This window comes from Syngnathus acus, chromosome 15 (genome assembly GCF_901709675.1).
Source record: "Syngnathus acus chromosome 15, fSynAcu1.2, whole genome shotgun sequence".
NCBI classification, from domain to species: Eukaryota; Metazoa; Chordata; class Actinopteri; order Syngnathiformes; family Syngnathidae; genus Syngnathus; species Syngnathus acus.
The window spans coordinates 7353883-7367978 of record NC_051100.1 but is presented as its reverse complement, the minus strand read 5'-3'; the positions used below and the strand labels follow the sequence as shown (position 1 = coordinate 7367978).

The 14096-nt window shown below is 40.7% G+C and overlaps 1 protein-coding gene across 24 annotated transcripts in view; it reads right to left on the bottom strand.

The window, feature by feature from the left end:
• Positions 1-14096, bottom strand: part of dst (dystonin) — a 77921-nt gene that overhangs the window by 28654 nt on the left and 35171 nt on the right. For 21 of the 24 annotated variants that reach the window (XM_037271487.1, XM_037271491.1, XM_037271500.1 and 18 more), the window contains 19 exons: positions 13239-13327; positions 13055-13163; positions 5736-12542; positions 5497-5643; positions 5125-5343; positions 4907-5050; positions 4560-4796; positions 3954-4106; positions 3653-3886; positions 3282-3554; positions 2525-3073; positions 2225-2401; positions 1984-2107; positions 1681-1889; positions 1288-1605; positions 1045-1211; positions 801-957; positions 531-657; positions 342-392 (listed from right to left, as the gene is read on the bottom strand). In XM_037271487.1, the coding sequence (XP_037127382.1) occupies positions 342-392; positions 531-657; positions 801-957; positions 1045-1211; positions 1288-1605; positions 1681-1889; positions 1984-2107; positions 2225-2401; positions 2525-3073; positions 3282-3554; positions 3653-3886; positions 3954-4106; positions 4560-4796; positions 4907-5050; positions 5125-5343; positions 5497-5643; positions 5736-12542; positions 13055-13163; positions 13239-13327 (10291 nt within the window). The remainder of the gene's footprint in view (positions 1-341; positions 393-530; positions 658-800; positions 958-1044; positions 1212-1287; positions 1606-1680; positions 1890-1983; positions 2108-2224; positions 2402-2524; positions 3074-3281; positions 3555-3652; positions 3887-3953; positions 4107-4559; positions 4797-4906; positions 5051-5124; positions 5344-5496; positions 5644-5735; positions 12543-13054; positions 13164-13238; positions 13328-14096) is intronic. The other 3 variants (XM_037271501.1, XM_037271486.1, XM_037271503.1) reach the window with 3 other exon arrangements.

Here is a 14096-nt window from a genome sequence, read left to right as displayed (position 1 = left end):
TTTTAGTGATTTCATGACCTACTTTATATAAATCATATACATAAACTCACCTTGAAAAAAGCTATAGAGGTGACCTCATATTGTAAATCAACGAAGCTTACATTTCAGAATTATGTTAGGACACATACAAATATGTAGAAATAAAATTAAGTTCCAAAGCTTCTCATGCCAAGGTTTTCCCTGATATAGAACAAACAGTCCAGGCTTGATGTTAGCCATGATTTGATTGTATTGCATGCCCCTAATAACATTTCAGTACATTATCCAGTCCGACAACATAGCCAAATCGAGGAATGTTAATTTCATTCACTTTGCAATACCCTCTTGCACACTACTATTACCTTTATTGGTTAGGTAGGAATGGCTCGCTGGACCACCACCGTTAGTAAGAGCTAATGCAGAGACATGAGGACAAAGCTTAAGTCAAGGACACATTTCCCAGTTAGTAACGATGCAACATTAACGTGCACAATAATAACAATCTTGCACTTTCTTTTATGATTCATACAGATGGTGTTGTGTGGGTTTACCTGTTTTGTTAGGGATCTTCGCTTTGGCAGGGGATGTGAGAATCGCAATGTGGCTACATAGTGAAGATCCTCTATTGTTCAAGTCCTGCACAGCAGGGCCTTTAGATGTCCATTCCTCCAGTAATCCCTATAAAAAAAAAGTTTTATTCATCAAAATGTTGGAATAAATGGCAGCTGGAGAGATATGAAATCTTGCTTTCATTACATCTGTCATTTATATACAAATAAAATTTGGATTTATCACTTTGACAACTGCATCTGGTGACTCACAGTGACTATTTGGAGGTCCTTCTCCAAACTTTTTGCACTGCAACTTTTCTGCACCACGGGCACTTTCTCATTGGTCTCTTCTAGCCATTTGCTGAGAGCACTGGCCGCAGACCTGAACTCCCCGAGCAGGTCCTGACAGGATGATACCTCCTCTTCCCTGCAGAGGAGACAAAACAAGTCAGCAAGTGTCATTGGTTTACTCTGTGCACATTTTTCATGCGCAAAGTTAGGAAATGGGAAGTACTTTTCTTTGAGAGTGTCTTTGAAGGTGCTGAAGATGTTTGAGAGATTATCCATCTTGCTCTGCATCACTGCTTTGTTACCATCTTTGCTCATTTCACACAGCTCCTTCGACAACGTCTGCAACTTCTCCAAATTACTGGCATGTTCAGCCATCTCAGCTTTTGTTTTCTAGAAAAAAACACATTCTTTGTTGTTTGTTTCAGCAACAGCAGCTAAATTGTATTTTTTTTGGCAGTCTACTCACCTGCGTTAGCTCAGAGAGTTCTTCAAAGGTTTTCCCTGGCCCGTCGGTCTCATGTAGATCTTGCGAACGCTTCATAACAAACTGCTGGACATTTTCTGCGACCTTCTCAAACTGCTCCACCTTGTCTTTAAGCTGTTCCAGACGTGAAACTTTCTGCTTGTGCTTGTCACACGTGTCCAAGAAGCGCTGGGAGAGGGCATCCATCTTGGACTGCAGGAGTGCCGCGGAGGTGGGGTCGGCTGTTTCCACAAACTTGGTCACTTTAGATTTCATGGCTGCGATGCTGCTCTGGCGACTTGCTATGTCCTGCTCTATGGCCTTTAAAAGCACAACATGATATATTTAGAATTTGACTCCAACACTGGAAAATTACCATGAAAGAAAAATACATACTGTTTCTTTGCTCAACATATCTGTGATGGATGCAGAGTCCAGTGGAATTGTGCCATTTTCTTTCACGCTGGTTTCCACTCCTTCCATCCATCTCATCATCTCATCCAGTCCGTCCTGAACACTCATGGAGCGAGTCAAAGTCATCTGCAACTTCTCATTGCGATCACTCACAGACTTGGACAAGTTGTCATACCGCTCCACGATGTCATCTGGAGCACAAAAACAAGTATCCAGTTGTCATTAAAACTTCAATTATCCAAATGATGATTTAAAAAGCAGCTATTAGGACATGTCGACTCTTACCTACTGTCTCTTGGATCTCATCTATGTTGCTCAGCAGGTTTCCATCAGATGAGATCAAAGAATCTGCTGTTTTGCGTAGCGTGTCAATAGCAGTCTGATGTCCGCTCATCTGACCTTGTAAAGCCTGCGGATGACAACATGAAGTTCTTAATATGCGGTAAGGAAAATAGAGTCAAAATAAAGCTGTCGTTACAAAAATAATAAAATGCTTATAACAAATCAAATTTGTGGTGTTTCTTGCCTTGGTGTCCTCCAGCTGTGTCTGGAGAATTTGTGGCTCAGCAGCGATGGCCTCTGACTGCTGCTTCCTCGCCTCCTCTTCGGAACTCCCGAGCCACTTAAGTAGATCCGAACTTGAGTCATCGTATTTCTTATACTTGTCAACGACATCTTTGAGATTGTTGCCAAGTTGATTGCACTGAAACCAATTGAATGATGATTTAAGGTGTGGCATCGAATCAACATATTTTTCTAAAACAAATGCTGCTGCCAAGTGGTAGATACGTGTCACTACATGCAAGTGATTTTCTCAACAAAATACCTGAGAGTGAAGTGTCTTATATCGACTAGCTGCAGAGTCTAGTTTGTCCTTGACAGCAGAACAAGTTCCTGAAGTATCCACTTGCATCTGATTATTTTTAGCCACTGGGTCAGTGACTCCACATGCTTTTGCTACATCCAGAACTTTCTGGCCCGAAATGGTGATGAAACGAAGGTCTCCCTTGTGAGAGATGACGTCTTCTGAAAAGCTCTTCTGTCTGAGAAGTTTGTCATTGAGGATTTTTAGGGAACCCGCTGAGGCACCCAAATGCTCCACCTCACCCTCAGCCTGTTTTAACCAGTCCTCAAACTCTTTGCAATCATCCTGAAACTTCTTCAGCTCCTCCTGGACACATTGTACCTGCTTCATCTGCTGCTCAGCTTGGGTGAGAGAGGCATTGTAGCGCCCCTTCAGTTCCAGAATGTTCTCCTCCAGTTTTTCCTTTTCCTGTGGAGACAGAACATCGGCTTGCTTGTCCAGAAGAGCTTGGGCTGACTGGGTGGCCATGATCAAATCCTGTTGCTGGGACAGAATCTCCTGATGGTGAGCCTGCAGCAACAAAAAAAGACATCAAGTATAGTAAAAAGGTGTTGTTACACTTCACAGCCATAAAAGCATGACAACTTCACACTCTGATTTGATCTGATAATTAGAAATAAATTCAATAGTAATATTGTATGTTAGGATGAACAGCAAAAACATTTTTTTTGCCAAGTGTCAGGTTTGTGTGTCTTGTGATGCAGTAAATCAAACGTACCTTGACTCTTTCATACTGCTTGTCAATATCCATGCAGGCGTCACTTTGCCCATCGAAATCACTTTCACTTCGAAGTAAATTGTTTCCATTTGCATCATCCTTCTTTTCTTTCCGCAACTTGTCTAATGTCTCCTCTGGCAGGTTTCCATTGTCTTTGCTTATGAGGTCTGTTTCATCAATGCTTCTTCCATTTTGATCCCCAATATTTAAGATCCAACCTAGTAGACTTTCTATTTTGTTCTTGCTTTCCTCAAGACGCTCAACAGCTGCAGCCTGAATAGACAATTTGCCATAAAGTAGCACAATAAAATATTTGCATTTACATTCTAGTATTATACATTAAAGATGTATAAAGGTGAACATTTGCTGACCTTTTCACTCTCCTGCTTTATAGCAGTGGTTACAACCTTCTCTAAGTCCTTCCTGGACTCCTCCGCTTGCTTTTGGATAAGCTTAGCTTTGCTTTTTGCTTCTTCCAACTTGGTCTCAATATCAGCAATTTGCTCCGCCGTCAACTTGCCCCGATTTTCCTCCAAAAACCTTTTCGTACTTGTTATGACCTCATTCAGCGCAGTGGCGTTTGTTAAGACGTCTTTTTGCAAGGCCTTGAAATGAGGCATTAAAGAAAAGGTTAGAACATGATGTCAATTAAAGCCAAAATGTTTGTTGTACCTGATGCTCCTGCTGGTACTGCTGCAGGTCTGTGACGCACTCGGCATTGCTAGCCTGCTGTTGGTGCCCAATCAAACGGTTCTCAGTCAAAGTGAGACTGTCACACACTTCCTCTAACTTGTCTGCAATTTCTTGCTGCCTTTCCAATATGAGCTGTGGATGAAAAAAGGCAAGGCCATCTGATTATTAAAAATACCTGCTTAGACAAAGCCAATACAAATATGCATCAGAAATCTCATTCGGCACAAGATCTGGTATGCTGTAAACATGCTGGCCAGTCATCGCATTGGTCTTGAGAAGAAACAAAGAACAGAGAGACGTTACACAGATTGAGTAAATGTATTAGATCACTGTGGAAGGAATTCCAGCAGTGTGTTGTTTCCAACGTTAATTGCACAAGGGTTTCTTGGAGGCCTGTCGAACACAATCGGCAGAGAGGTTAGTGTAAAGCACCGGGTCATGCCATCACAGTTTCTCGTCAGAACATCAGTCAATTATATTCATAAATAAACAAATGAGATACAAACAAGATGTAAACAAATAAGATCCATGCCAACACAGATGTTACATCATCTGTGATATTGAGCAGCATATCCACATGCAGACCTTCTTCTGGTCTTCCTTCTCCTTGGTGTCCAAGAGGACATCTAAGGTAGATCTCATGGCGACAAGTTTGTCCATCTGGTCCCTGAAGGTTCTCTGAGTGCCACTGAGGCACTTGAGGAGGCAACTGCTCTGAGCGGGACTCAATAAGTGAGCGTGCTCAGAAATAAAACTCTGGATAGCAAATGTGACGTCCTCTAATTTGAGTTTAACATCTTGATGAAGATTACTCTCAGCATCCTGGAACAAGAAAAAAGGAGTACACGTGTTTTTTCCTCTGCAAGGAAAGTGTTCCTTCTTCCAAAGATGTTTACGCAAAGCCGGTTTAGATCATTTACCAATTAAAATACCTTGTTTCTTTGGATGCAGCATTTGAGTGCTTCAACATCACAAGTGTTGAAATCCATATCTGCCATATTTAGTTCCTTTTGGATGAGGCCCACCAACATATCGAGATCAGCAAGATGTTTCTGGTATGTTGATTCCAAATATGCCTGAAATCACAGTCAGAGCAAATCAACCCCAATGAAAATTCTCAAGCTGCATTTATTTCAGTTTCAAAACTCACCTTCTTACTATTTTCCATGGCCCGAAACAACGACTGAGTTTTTTCTGCACACTCTTGGCAAACCGTAGTAAAACTTTGCTGTAATTCCTCATATGTTGAAGACAGATCTTTACGGATTTGTGCGGGGATGTTCTCGTCAGGAGCATTTAAGAGCAGTTTGGCCTTTTCCATATCTTCAGTCAGGACACCAGCTAGTAAGTAAACTTGGGACTCCAGTGACTGTATGAAAGCAAATTTAAGAGTTAAAATGTACTGTACACTGACAAACCACAAAATTAAGTACACCTGCACAATTGTTGTATTTCGATATGATCATGCAGGTGTACCTAATGTTGTGGCTTCACTCATTTGTCCTAGAATTGAGTTTCTAACCTGGATTTCATCTATTTGCATCTGCAATTCCTCCATGTTGGTGCCATTTGATTCTCCGATTAAAAGGTCTTTTCTAACATCGTCTAAAACATCGGCGTGATCTTGGAGTCTCCCAACACACTCGAGGTAATCCTGGGTAGAGAATATCTGTAGGAAAGCATCAAAAATGCACATAAGATGTTTGAAAGGCAAACAGAGAGAAATTAGGTGTCATTTCCACCAAAGATGAGATGGTTTACCGGGTTCTTGATCTCGTCCACATTGTCGGCGGAGAGAATAGGCGACTGCTCTGCCAGCGGTTCATCCTCTGAGCTCTCCTCCTTGATACTTTCCAGGGTGTGAGTATCACTCCCTAAAGCACGGCTCTCCATCACTTCCTGGAGCATTGAGAGGTTTTGGCCCGAGGAGACACTTTGAAGTACCTGTAGAAACTGCAGCTGAATGGTGGGAGCAAGTGACTGCTCTTTCTCTTTTTCTATTGGAGATTCTGAGTTCCATTCATCTTTTGCATCTTCATGATCCGTTCCAGTTGGAGAGTTCTCCTTATCTTTTACAAGCATGGCTTCAGATGATCCTTCATATTTTGAAGGAAATACATCAGAGGCTTCTGCATCTCCGTTTGGAGTATTCAACTCATCATTTATTAGGAAGGGCTCAAACTGCTGTTCAAAACTTTCAGGTGGTGCATCAAAGTCATCTTTTTCAGATGGTGCATCAGAATCATATTTCTTTTTTCCAAGTGCTGCATCAGAGGCTTTATCATCTCTTCTAGACAGGACATTGGATTTCTCTTCAACTTTCCCAGTTAGATCATTCTCATCATCCTTCTCAGACACATCTTCAGAGACTTTAGCTTTTTTAGTTGGAACATGGAATGTTTCTTCAATGTTTCCAGTCAGGGGAATGCACTCATCTTTTCCAAAGTGTTCTTTGTTTCTTCTAGCTGGGCTATTGGACTCTTCTTCAATGTGTTTCGCAGGCATGTCACAGCCTTCTTCGTCTTTTTCCTCTTCATTTTTTCTAGTTTGGGCATCAAATGCTTTTATAGATGTGGCATGATACAGGTCTTCATTTCTTGTAGTTGGGATATCAGACTCTTGATTTTTTTGAATTGTGTCATGAGATGCCGTTTCATCTTTTAGGAGTATAGAATCAGACTCTTCATATTGTACCGGCATGACATCAGATTCCACTCCATCTTCAGTCGGAGTAGAATAATTACCGTTATTATTCCCAAGTTGGTTATCAGACTTGGCAGCGTTTTCAGAGACTTGTTCATTTTGCCTATACATGGTACTAGAATCTTCTTGCATACTTTCAGCTGGCATTAGAGACTTCTCTTCATCCTTTGGAAGTAAGACATTTGACCTGATTTCATCTAATCTCATTGGAGGATCGGTCTCCTTTTCATCTTTTCTAATTTGAGCATCTTTTCTTGATGAGGTATGAGACCAGAATTCATTGCCTTCAATTGGGATACAACACTCTTTTTGGGATATGCCAGGACACTCAATTATATCTTTTATAATTGAGACGTCAGACTCCTTTTCATATTTCACGAGACTTTGACCTGCAAACACAGCCTCCCCCTCGTCTTCTCCTATTGGAGTAAAACAGTCGCCTTGAGCTTTTCCAGGTAGAGTATCAGAGCCTTCTTCATCTTGTTCAGACTCTGGTTCACTTTGTTTATTCGAAGTGCTGGACTCCTCTTCAATGATTCCAGTTGGCATTTCAGATGCTTCCTCAGTTTTTAAAAGTGGCACTTCAGACACCTCAGTTGAGGCATTAGACTTTGCAAGAGTGGCATCCGAACCCACTTCATATTTTGCAGTTAAGACATTGGAATACTTTTGATCTTCTTCAGGTAGCATACAATAGCTCTCTCGATCTTTTCCATGCAGGTAATAAGACCCATCTTCATCTGAATCCTCTTCATTTGTTCTGGTTTGAGGTTCAGAATCCTCTTCATCTTTTGAAGGTGGTAGTTCAGAGTCCTTTTCACTTTTATCTGGGGCACAAGACTCGTTGAAAATGTTGCCAGTCACGGTATCTTCTTTACATGACAGAGGTTGGGCATCAGACTTATCTTCATCTATTTGTGCTGGAGCAACTAAGTTGTCTTTTTGTGCACCGGAGTCTTTTTTGTCTCTTGTAGTTGAGATATAACACTCCTCTTCCCCTTCAACTTCTTCAGTTGCGTCATCAGACCCTTGTTTATCTTTTACAAGTGAGGCATCAGACCCTTTTTCATATTTTCTTGTTGGAACAACATTGCTCTCATGCATTCCACATGGGGTATCTGGATCTTCGTTCTCTCTATTAATTGGGATCTCAAAGTTTCCAGTTGAGTTTTCAGAGTCTCCATCTTTTATTAATGTGGCATCGGACCACTTTTCATCGTTTGCTCCTGGAGCATCAGAGTTGTCGTCAATTCTTTGAATTTGGTTATTTGACTTCTCTATCGTGTTTCCAGTTGGGTCTTTAAAATCTTCTTTTCCAGCTTGTGTGTGAGAGCTCGCTTTATTTTTCATAGTTGGGCCATCAGATATTTTATTATTTACAGTTGTGCAATTAGATCCTTCTTTATCTTTTATTATTGAGGGAGACTCGTTTTCATGATTCACAGGTAGGGCATCACACTCCACCATCTCGTCCTTGTCCCTTCTAGTTTGGGGATCAGAATTAGGCTCACTAATTGTGTTGTTACACCACTCTTCATCTTTCATGAGCAAGGCATCAGAATCTTTTTCCTCCTTTTGAGGTGAGGCATCAGACAGCTCTTCATCTGTTACAGGTGGAGAATTAGAACCACTCTCGTTTTTTATAAGTGGGACATGAGACACAGCTTCATCTCTTGTATTTGGAGAATCAGACTCCTTTCCAGTTTTCCTAATTGTATCAAAAGAGTAGTCTTCATCCTTTCCAAGGTCATCATGGGATTTGTTTGGTCTTGTTGAGTCATTTGGTCCATCTTCATTTTTCATTAGTGAGGCGTCATAAACCCGTTCATCTTTTTCTTGTGGGGTACTGCAGTCTTCATCTATTACAGTTGAAATTGTGATCTTGTTTTCATCTTTGCCAGTTTTAGACAACTCTTCATTTCTTTCATTTGATTCTCCAACCTCTTTTCCAGTTAATGCACCATCATTTTCACCCACTTCATCTTTTCTGATAAGAAAACAAGGCTGCATTTCATGGATTTTCCCCTCTTGTTGTGTGTCAGTTTTGTTCAAATGTTGTGCATCCAAACAGATGAGCTCTTGCTTCACTTTTTTAGCCAAGTCATCAGATCTCTCTTCATCTTTTACTGGTGGAGCATTATGATTTTTATCATCTCTTCTGGTCGGTATATCAGGTTCTTCTTGAAATCCATGAGATCCATCTTCATCTTTTGTTAGTGGTATATCAGAACTTTCTTCGTTGTTTGTAGTTAGGATATTGTATTCATCTTCAGTGTTTCCAGTGAGGGTATAAAACTCATCATCATGTTTTATGAGTGAGCTAATAGACCCATTTTCAGCTTTTTCATGCAGAACAATGGACTTGACTTCCAAGTTTTTAGTTTGAGCATCAATCTGTTCATTTTGTTCTGTTGGAGCATCAGTATCCTGTTTTATAGGTTGGGGGCAAGACCTCACTTCATCATCTCCAATTGGCACGCTGCAATATTCTTTATCCTCTCCATTTGGTGAAAAGGTGGTCTCTTCATCTTTTATAGATGGGGCATCATACCACTCTTCATCTTTTCTCGTTGGGTTGTCAGAATTCATTTCAATGTTTCCAGGAACATTGTCCGCATCATCTTCTTGAATATCTCCCCTTGGGGCATCAAACGACTCTTCCTCCTCTTTAATTTGAACACCAAAGTCTTCTTCATTGTTTGTAACTGAGTTATGAATCTTCATTTTGTCCTTTCTGGCTGGGGCATCAGATTGATCTTCATCTCTTCTAGTGGTGACGATGGACTCTTCTATCTCTTCCATTGTTAAGGCATCATATTCGTCTTTCACATTTCCGGTTAGCATCCCAGGCTTTCTTTCATGGACTTCATCGTCAGTTTTATTTTTGTCTGAACTGAGAGCATCATCACTTCCATTAAAAGTTTTATTCAGCAAGATATCCGGAACTACTGGAGGTTTTCCATCTACATCCAATCCATTTTGATCAGTAAGTATATTGCCTTTGAGTTTCACTTCGATCACAGAATTCTGGGTGGAGTCTGGTGCAGTGGGTGGGCTTGAAACTGATCCAGCCATATTTATATTCTGTTGACATGTTTCTTCTACACACACCTCCCTTGATTTGTGATAGTTCTCCTCAGAATCACTTGGTTCTGTTAGTTGTCTTTCTTCTGGGTGTACTGGACTGCATCTCAAACCAGTCAGTGTTTGTTCCTGATGAACAAATTTGATATCACAGCTTTTATCATAAGGATTTTTTGCTGTAAATTCATGAGATGAAACAGATGGGAAGGATGATAGGTTCAAAACTCTTTCACTGAGCAGATCATGCTTTGAAGTATTGGGCTCAGGTTTGAGATCATAACCACTCTCTGAAGGAAGAAATATCTGCTGGAGTCTGTCGCCATCTTTTGTGACAGAGCTACATTGTACATCATTGACCACATCTCCAGGTGATGAGCAGCCTATCTCAGCCTCGACAAAAGAGGAAACCGAAAATGATGATTTTCCCAATTCGCAAGTTGTCACATTTCCAGCTTTGTAGAAATCATACTCACTGGACATTGCGTTGACCTTGTAACATTGATTTGCATCAGTGGAAGACTCACTGTGGCTTTCTAGTGTAATAGCACGACATGAAGATGAAGCAGCAGTTTCATAGCACTCATCCTGCTTATCAGCCAGCAGGTTATTGACTCCATTAAGTGAGTTGGTGACATCAGAGAGTGAAGCCGATTCTTCCAAGTGAAGGACACACTCGGGAGAAACCTCCTCCCTATGGCAGGGTGACATCATCAGTGGCTCATGACCAGAAAGTAATGAAGAAGAATGATGATCACTTATCTCCATTAATTTTTTTTCTGCCTCGTCATCTAAAACAATATCATCCTCTATCAGGAGAGAAGACTTCCTCTTGGATGAATTATGTGTTTCTCGGTCTTCGTTCACATCAACAGGACCAAGATTATCATCATCCGGGTAAGGCTGGCTGCACTTTCCTTCTGAATAAATCAAGTCTTCTGAATAAATGTCTTCCTCCGTCTCCTCAGTTGTTCCCTCCAGGCCATTGACAGATGTGTCATCCAAAATGCCCTTTTCTTCAAACTGTGAATCCAACTGAATATCACTGTGATGTTTTCCTCCCTTAAACACATCACCATCTGTAGTGTTATTGATCGTCCTTGATGCATTGCACAATGGCTCAGCACTAAGCTCTGCTGCAAGCTGATGGCTGCTTTCCTCTGAACACACCGATAGTGAGTCAGCATTACATCTTTTGATAAAAGCAAGCTCTTGGGTAGTTGGAATCTTGTAAACATCATTAGCATCATATTGATCCTCAATATATAAATGATCATCAAGCGTTTGGTAGTCTGTTGGTCTTTCAGTAAGCGTAACAGCTTCTGTGACATTGTCCATGCAATCCATTTTTAGATCATCATTTACATTTATGTTGTTGTCAAGTACCCCATCAAACGAGGGGACAAAATGATGAGGATTGATTTTGTAATTCTTTGTGTTTATCACCATTTCTTCTGCTTTCTCACTTATGAATGGCACCTCAAAGTCCTCCTGCTCCGAAAGATCTTCAGTATGGACAGTCCAAGGCACCATACTGGGTTGGGTGCTATCATATAATACAGAATCTTCAAGAAATAAATGGATCATTTTAATTAAGGGCTTGTCAAGTATTAAAACCCTATTTTGAGACTTTGGGTCGATGTAACTATTTATCATTAGGTAGGATGTAAAAAGCTGCTTTGTCTCCGAAGGAGTAAACACAACTCCATCATGACTACGTCCACCTACTTTGAGTTTTCGATACATGAGCCAAGATGAAAACTTTTCATCAAGGTGATCAACATCGATAAACTCATCAGGGATTTCGATGGATTTTAAGATATCTGCCGTGTAAACGTCAATGTAACCATTTTGTACGGCACCATTGATATCCACAATCTCTGAATTTTCTGGAATATAAAAAGCTGCAACTTTCCATCTACTGCTGAGCAGCCTGCTTTCAAACACATCAGTGCTGCGATGCTCATAGTATTCCGATGATGCGGCACTAAACTGGCATTCATTCGGCCGAGGCAACACAAGGCCTACGAACTGATGCCTGTTCCCAAGTACGATGAGTGTACTGCTAAAACTCATCAAATCACACTGAACTTCTGCATCTACTCTTACTCCATCCCCATTGTCCAAGTTGCCAGAGGAAGAATTAACTGTTTGTGTTGCTCTTGTATTATCAGCAAAATTTTCCTCAGAGGGATTCAACTTTAATATTCTGTCTAGGTTGTGGACAGATGTCATAGTGTTAACAGTTCTCCCTGGTGTCACTGATTTATTCCCACTTATGCACTCCAGTATCAGTCTATTAACCTGCATGGCTTCTAAATGGGACTCATTTGCATTAGAATGGTCGTGCGCCATTTTCTGCCTCTGGAGAATGTTAACATAGACAGAAGCAGGAATGAGCCCTTGCTGAAACGCTGTCTTAAGCGTCACCGTATCTCCTGAGTAGGTCACATTCAGTCCATCACTGACTTGCTTGACTTCTATCATCTTTACGACAAGCTCGTCGACCGTGGACGCATCCCTCGCTGCTGCTGCGACGTCGCAGATGGACACGGAGGTCACGTCTGAATCCTCTATGCACTTGTTCTCCATGTTTAACTCCTGCAAATAATTCCCAGTTGTCGATGTGTGAGGAGCATCATGTTCGAGAACATCATCCCAGCACATCTGAGACTCAGACTGAGACAGGTCTGGGGTCGGAAGGAGGAACCCAATTATGTCATTACTCAGGCCATCCATTGCCTGGGTCCAAATACAGTCCGCGCTACTGGTGGCTTTCACGTCCTATGAAAAGGGAGAATAATACCAGTTATTGTTGATCTGATTATCATGACACTTTATGTATTCAAAATCAGGGCAAATACGTACTCACCAGTAGACCAATATGTTAAAGATCACGTGCATGAGTTCAACACTGCATCAGCGTTGCGAACAAGAAAGTGTCAGGCCGTCAGCGTACAGTGAAAGCAATCATGCTTCAACTTGTTGCGGAAAGTGTTTGTTAGTCACATCACACAGAATCAACCTTATTAGGTAGTTGAACATCAGCATAAAGACCGAAACAGACATGGCTAAGCATGTTTACAGCATACTCCAATGACCTGGTTGCAAATATCATTATGCAGTTTTTTCAAATGAAAATAATGATGTAGCGCGATAATTAGAGATGTGTTGGATCGATTGCTACAAAGAAGAATGAAAAGGGATTATCATGCAATGAACAATCTGATAACACTCCTTGTGAGGTCATTACAAAATACAAACGCATTCCATTGAATAAAAGAACAACTTCCAACCTCATGTTCATGTGTGGGCTGATCAGAACATTGCTGGGAAAGGTCACTGTACGCCTGACTGAGCTCCTTCAACTGTTCCTGGGCTTTTTCTTTCTCCTCTTCTGACATCCTGTAAGTGAAAAAAAAAAATCCGCTTTTTAATTCATATGTTGCACATAGACAGTTATGTAATTGCTTGACTTACTTTTCACTGTGTTTGTTCAGCATCATTTCTGTGGCCCTAATAGCTTCCGCAATCTGCTCTTTCTTAGTAACCATTTCCTCCATGGAGACCTACAACATCCAACAATCACTTGTTAATAGTTTTATCAAGAGAGCACAAATCATGCAAGTATTTTAGACACTTTGCTTTGGTCGAATACACTCACAGGCTATAACATTACTAGAAGCGCCCGTACAATCGAATGAGATATAACAGAATAAATAAATCCTGTCATAAAGATAAGGAAGTGAAATCCCGAGCACTGACGCAGAACTTCAACAAACAGAGATTCACATATATTTTGCCCTTATTGTTAATTTAATACCTCACAGAGGGTCAAATTTTGGCCACTTTATGCATAGCCATCATTTATAGTCGTCATGAAGTCGAGTGATATTTGTGCAAAATAATGAATAGAACAGTGATGGTGAAATGTGTGATTCACTTTTGCCACTTGTGAGGATTAGATGTGCTATATTGAATCCAAATACAAATATATATGCAATTGTTTGATAAGGGGACAGTGGTTTGTGACAAACTGGTGTGCTGTTTTCTGACATCATAACTAATATTGTTATGAATACAATTAACTATAGAACTGCATAGCAATATGAAAAGTATGAGAACACTGGGTTAGTATTAAAAGCCTTTAAATTGGTTATTGGTATTTTTTTAAAAGGAATTACTTGCTTGATATTACAAATGGGCTTTCACACTATTTAAAGTGAATGAAATAAATTTCGTTTCAAGACGCTCTGTCTGAAACATGGGTGCTTGTGCAACAGTAAGGGGAGTTTGTATCAGACTGAGCACTTGATTTGATGAATAAAATATCCCTTT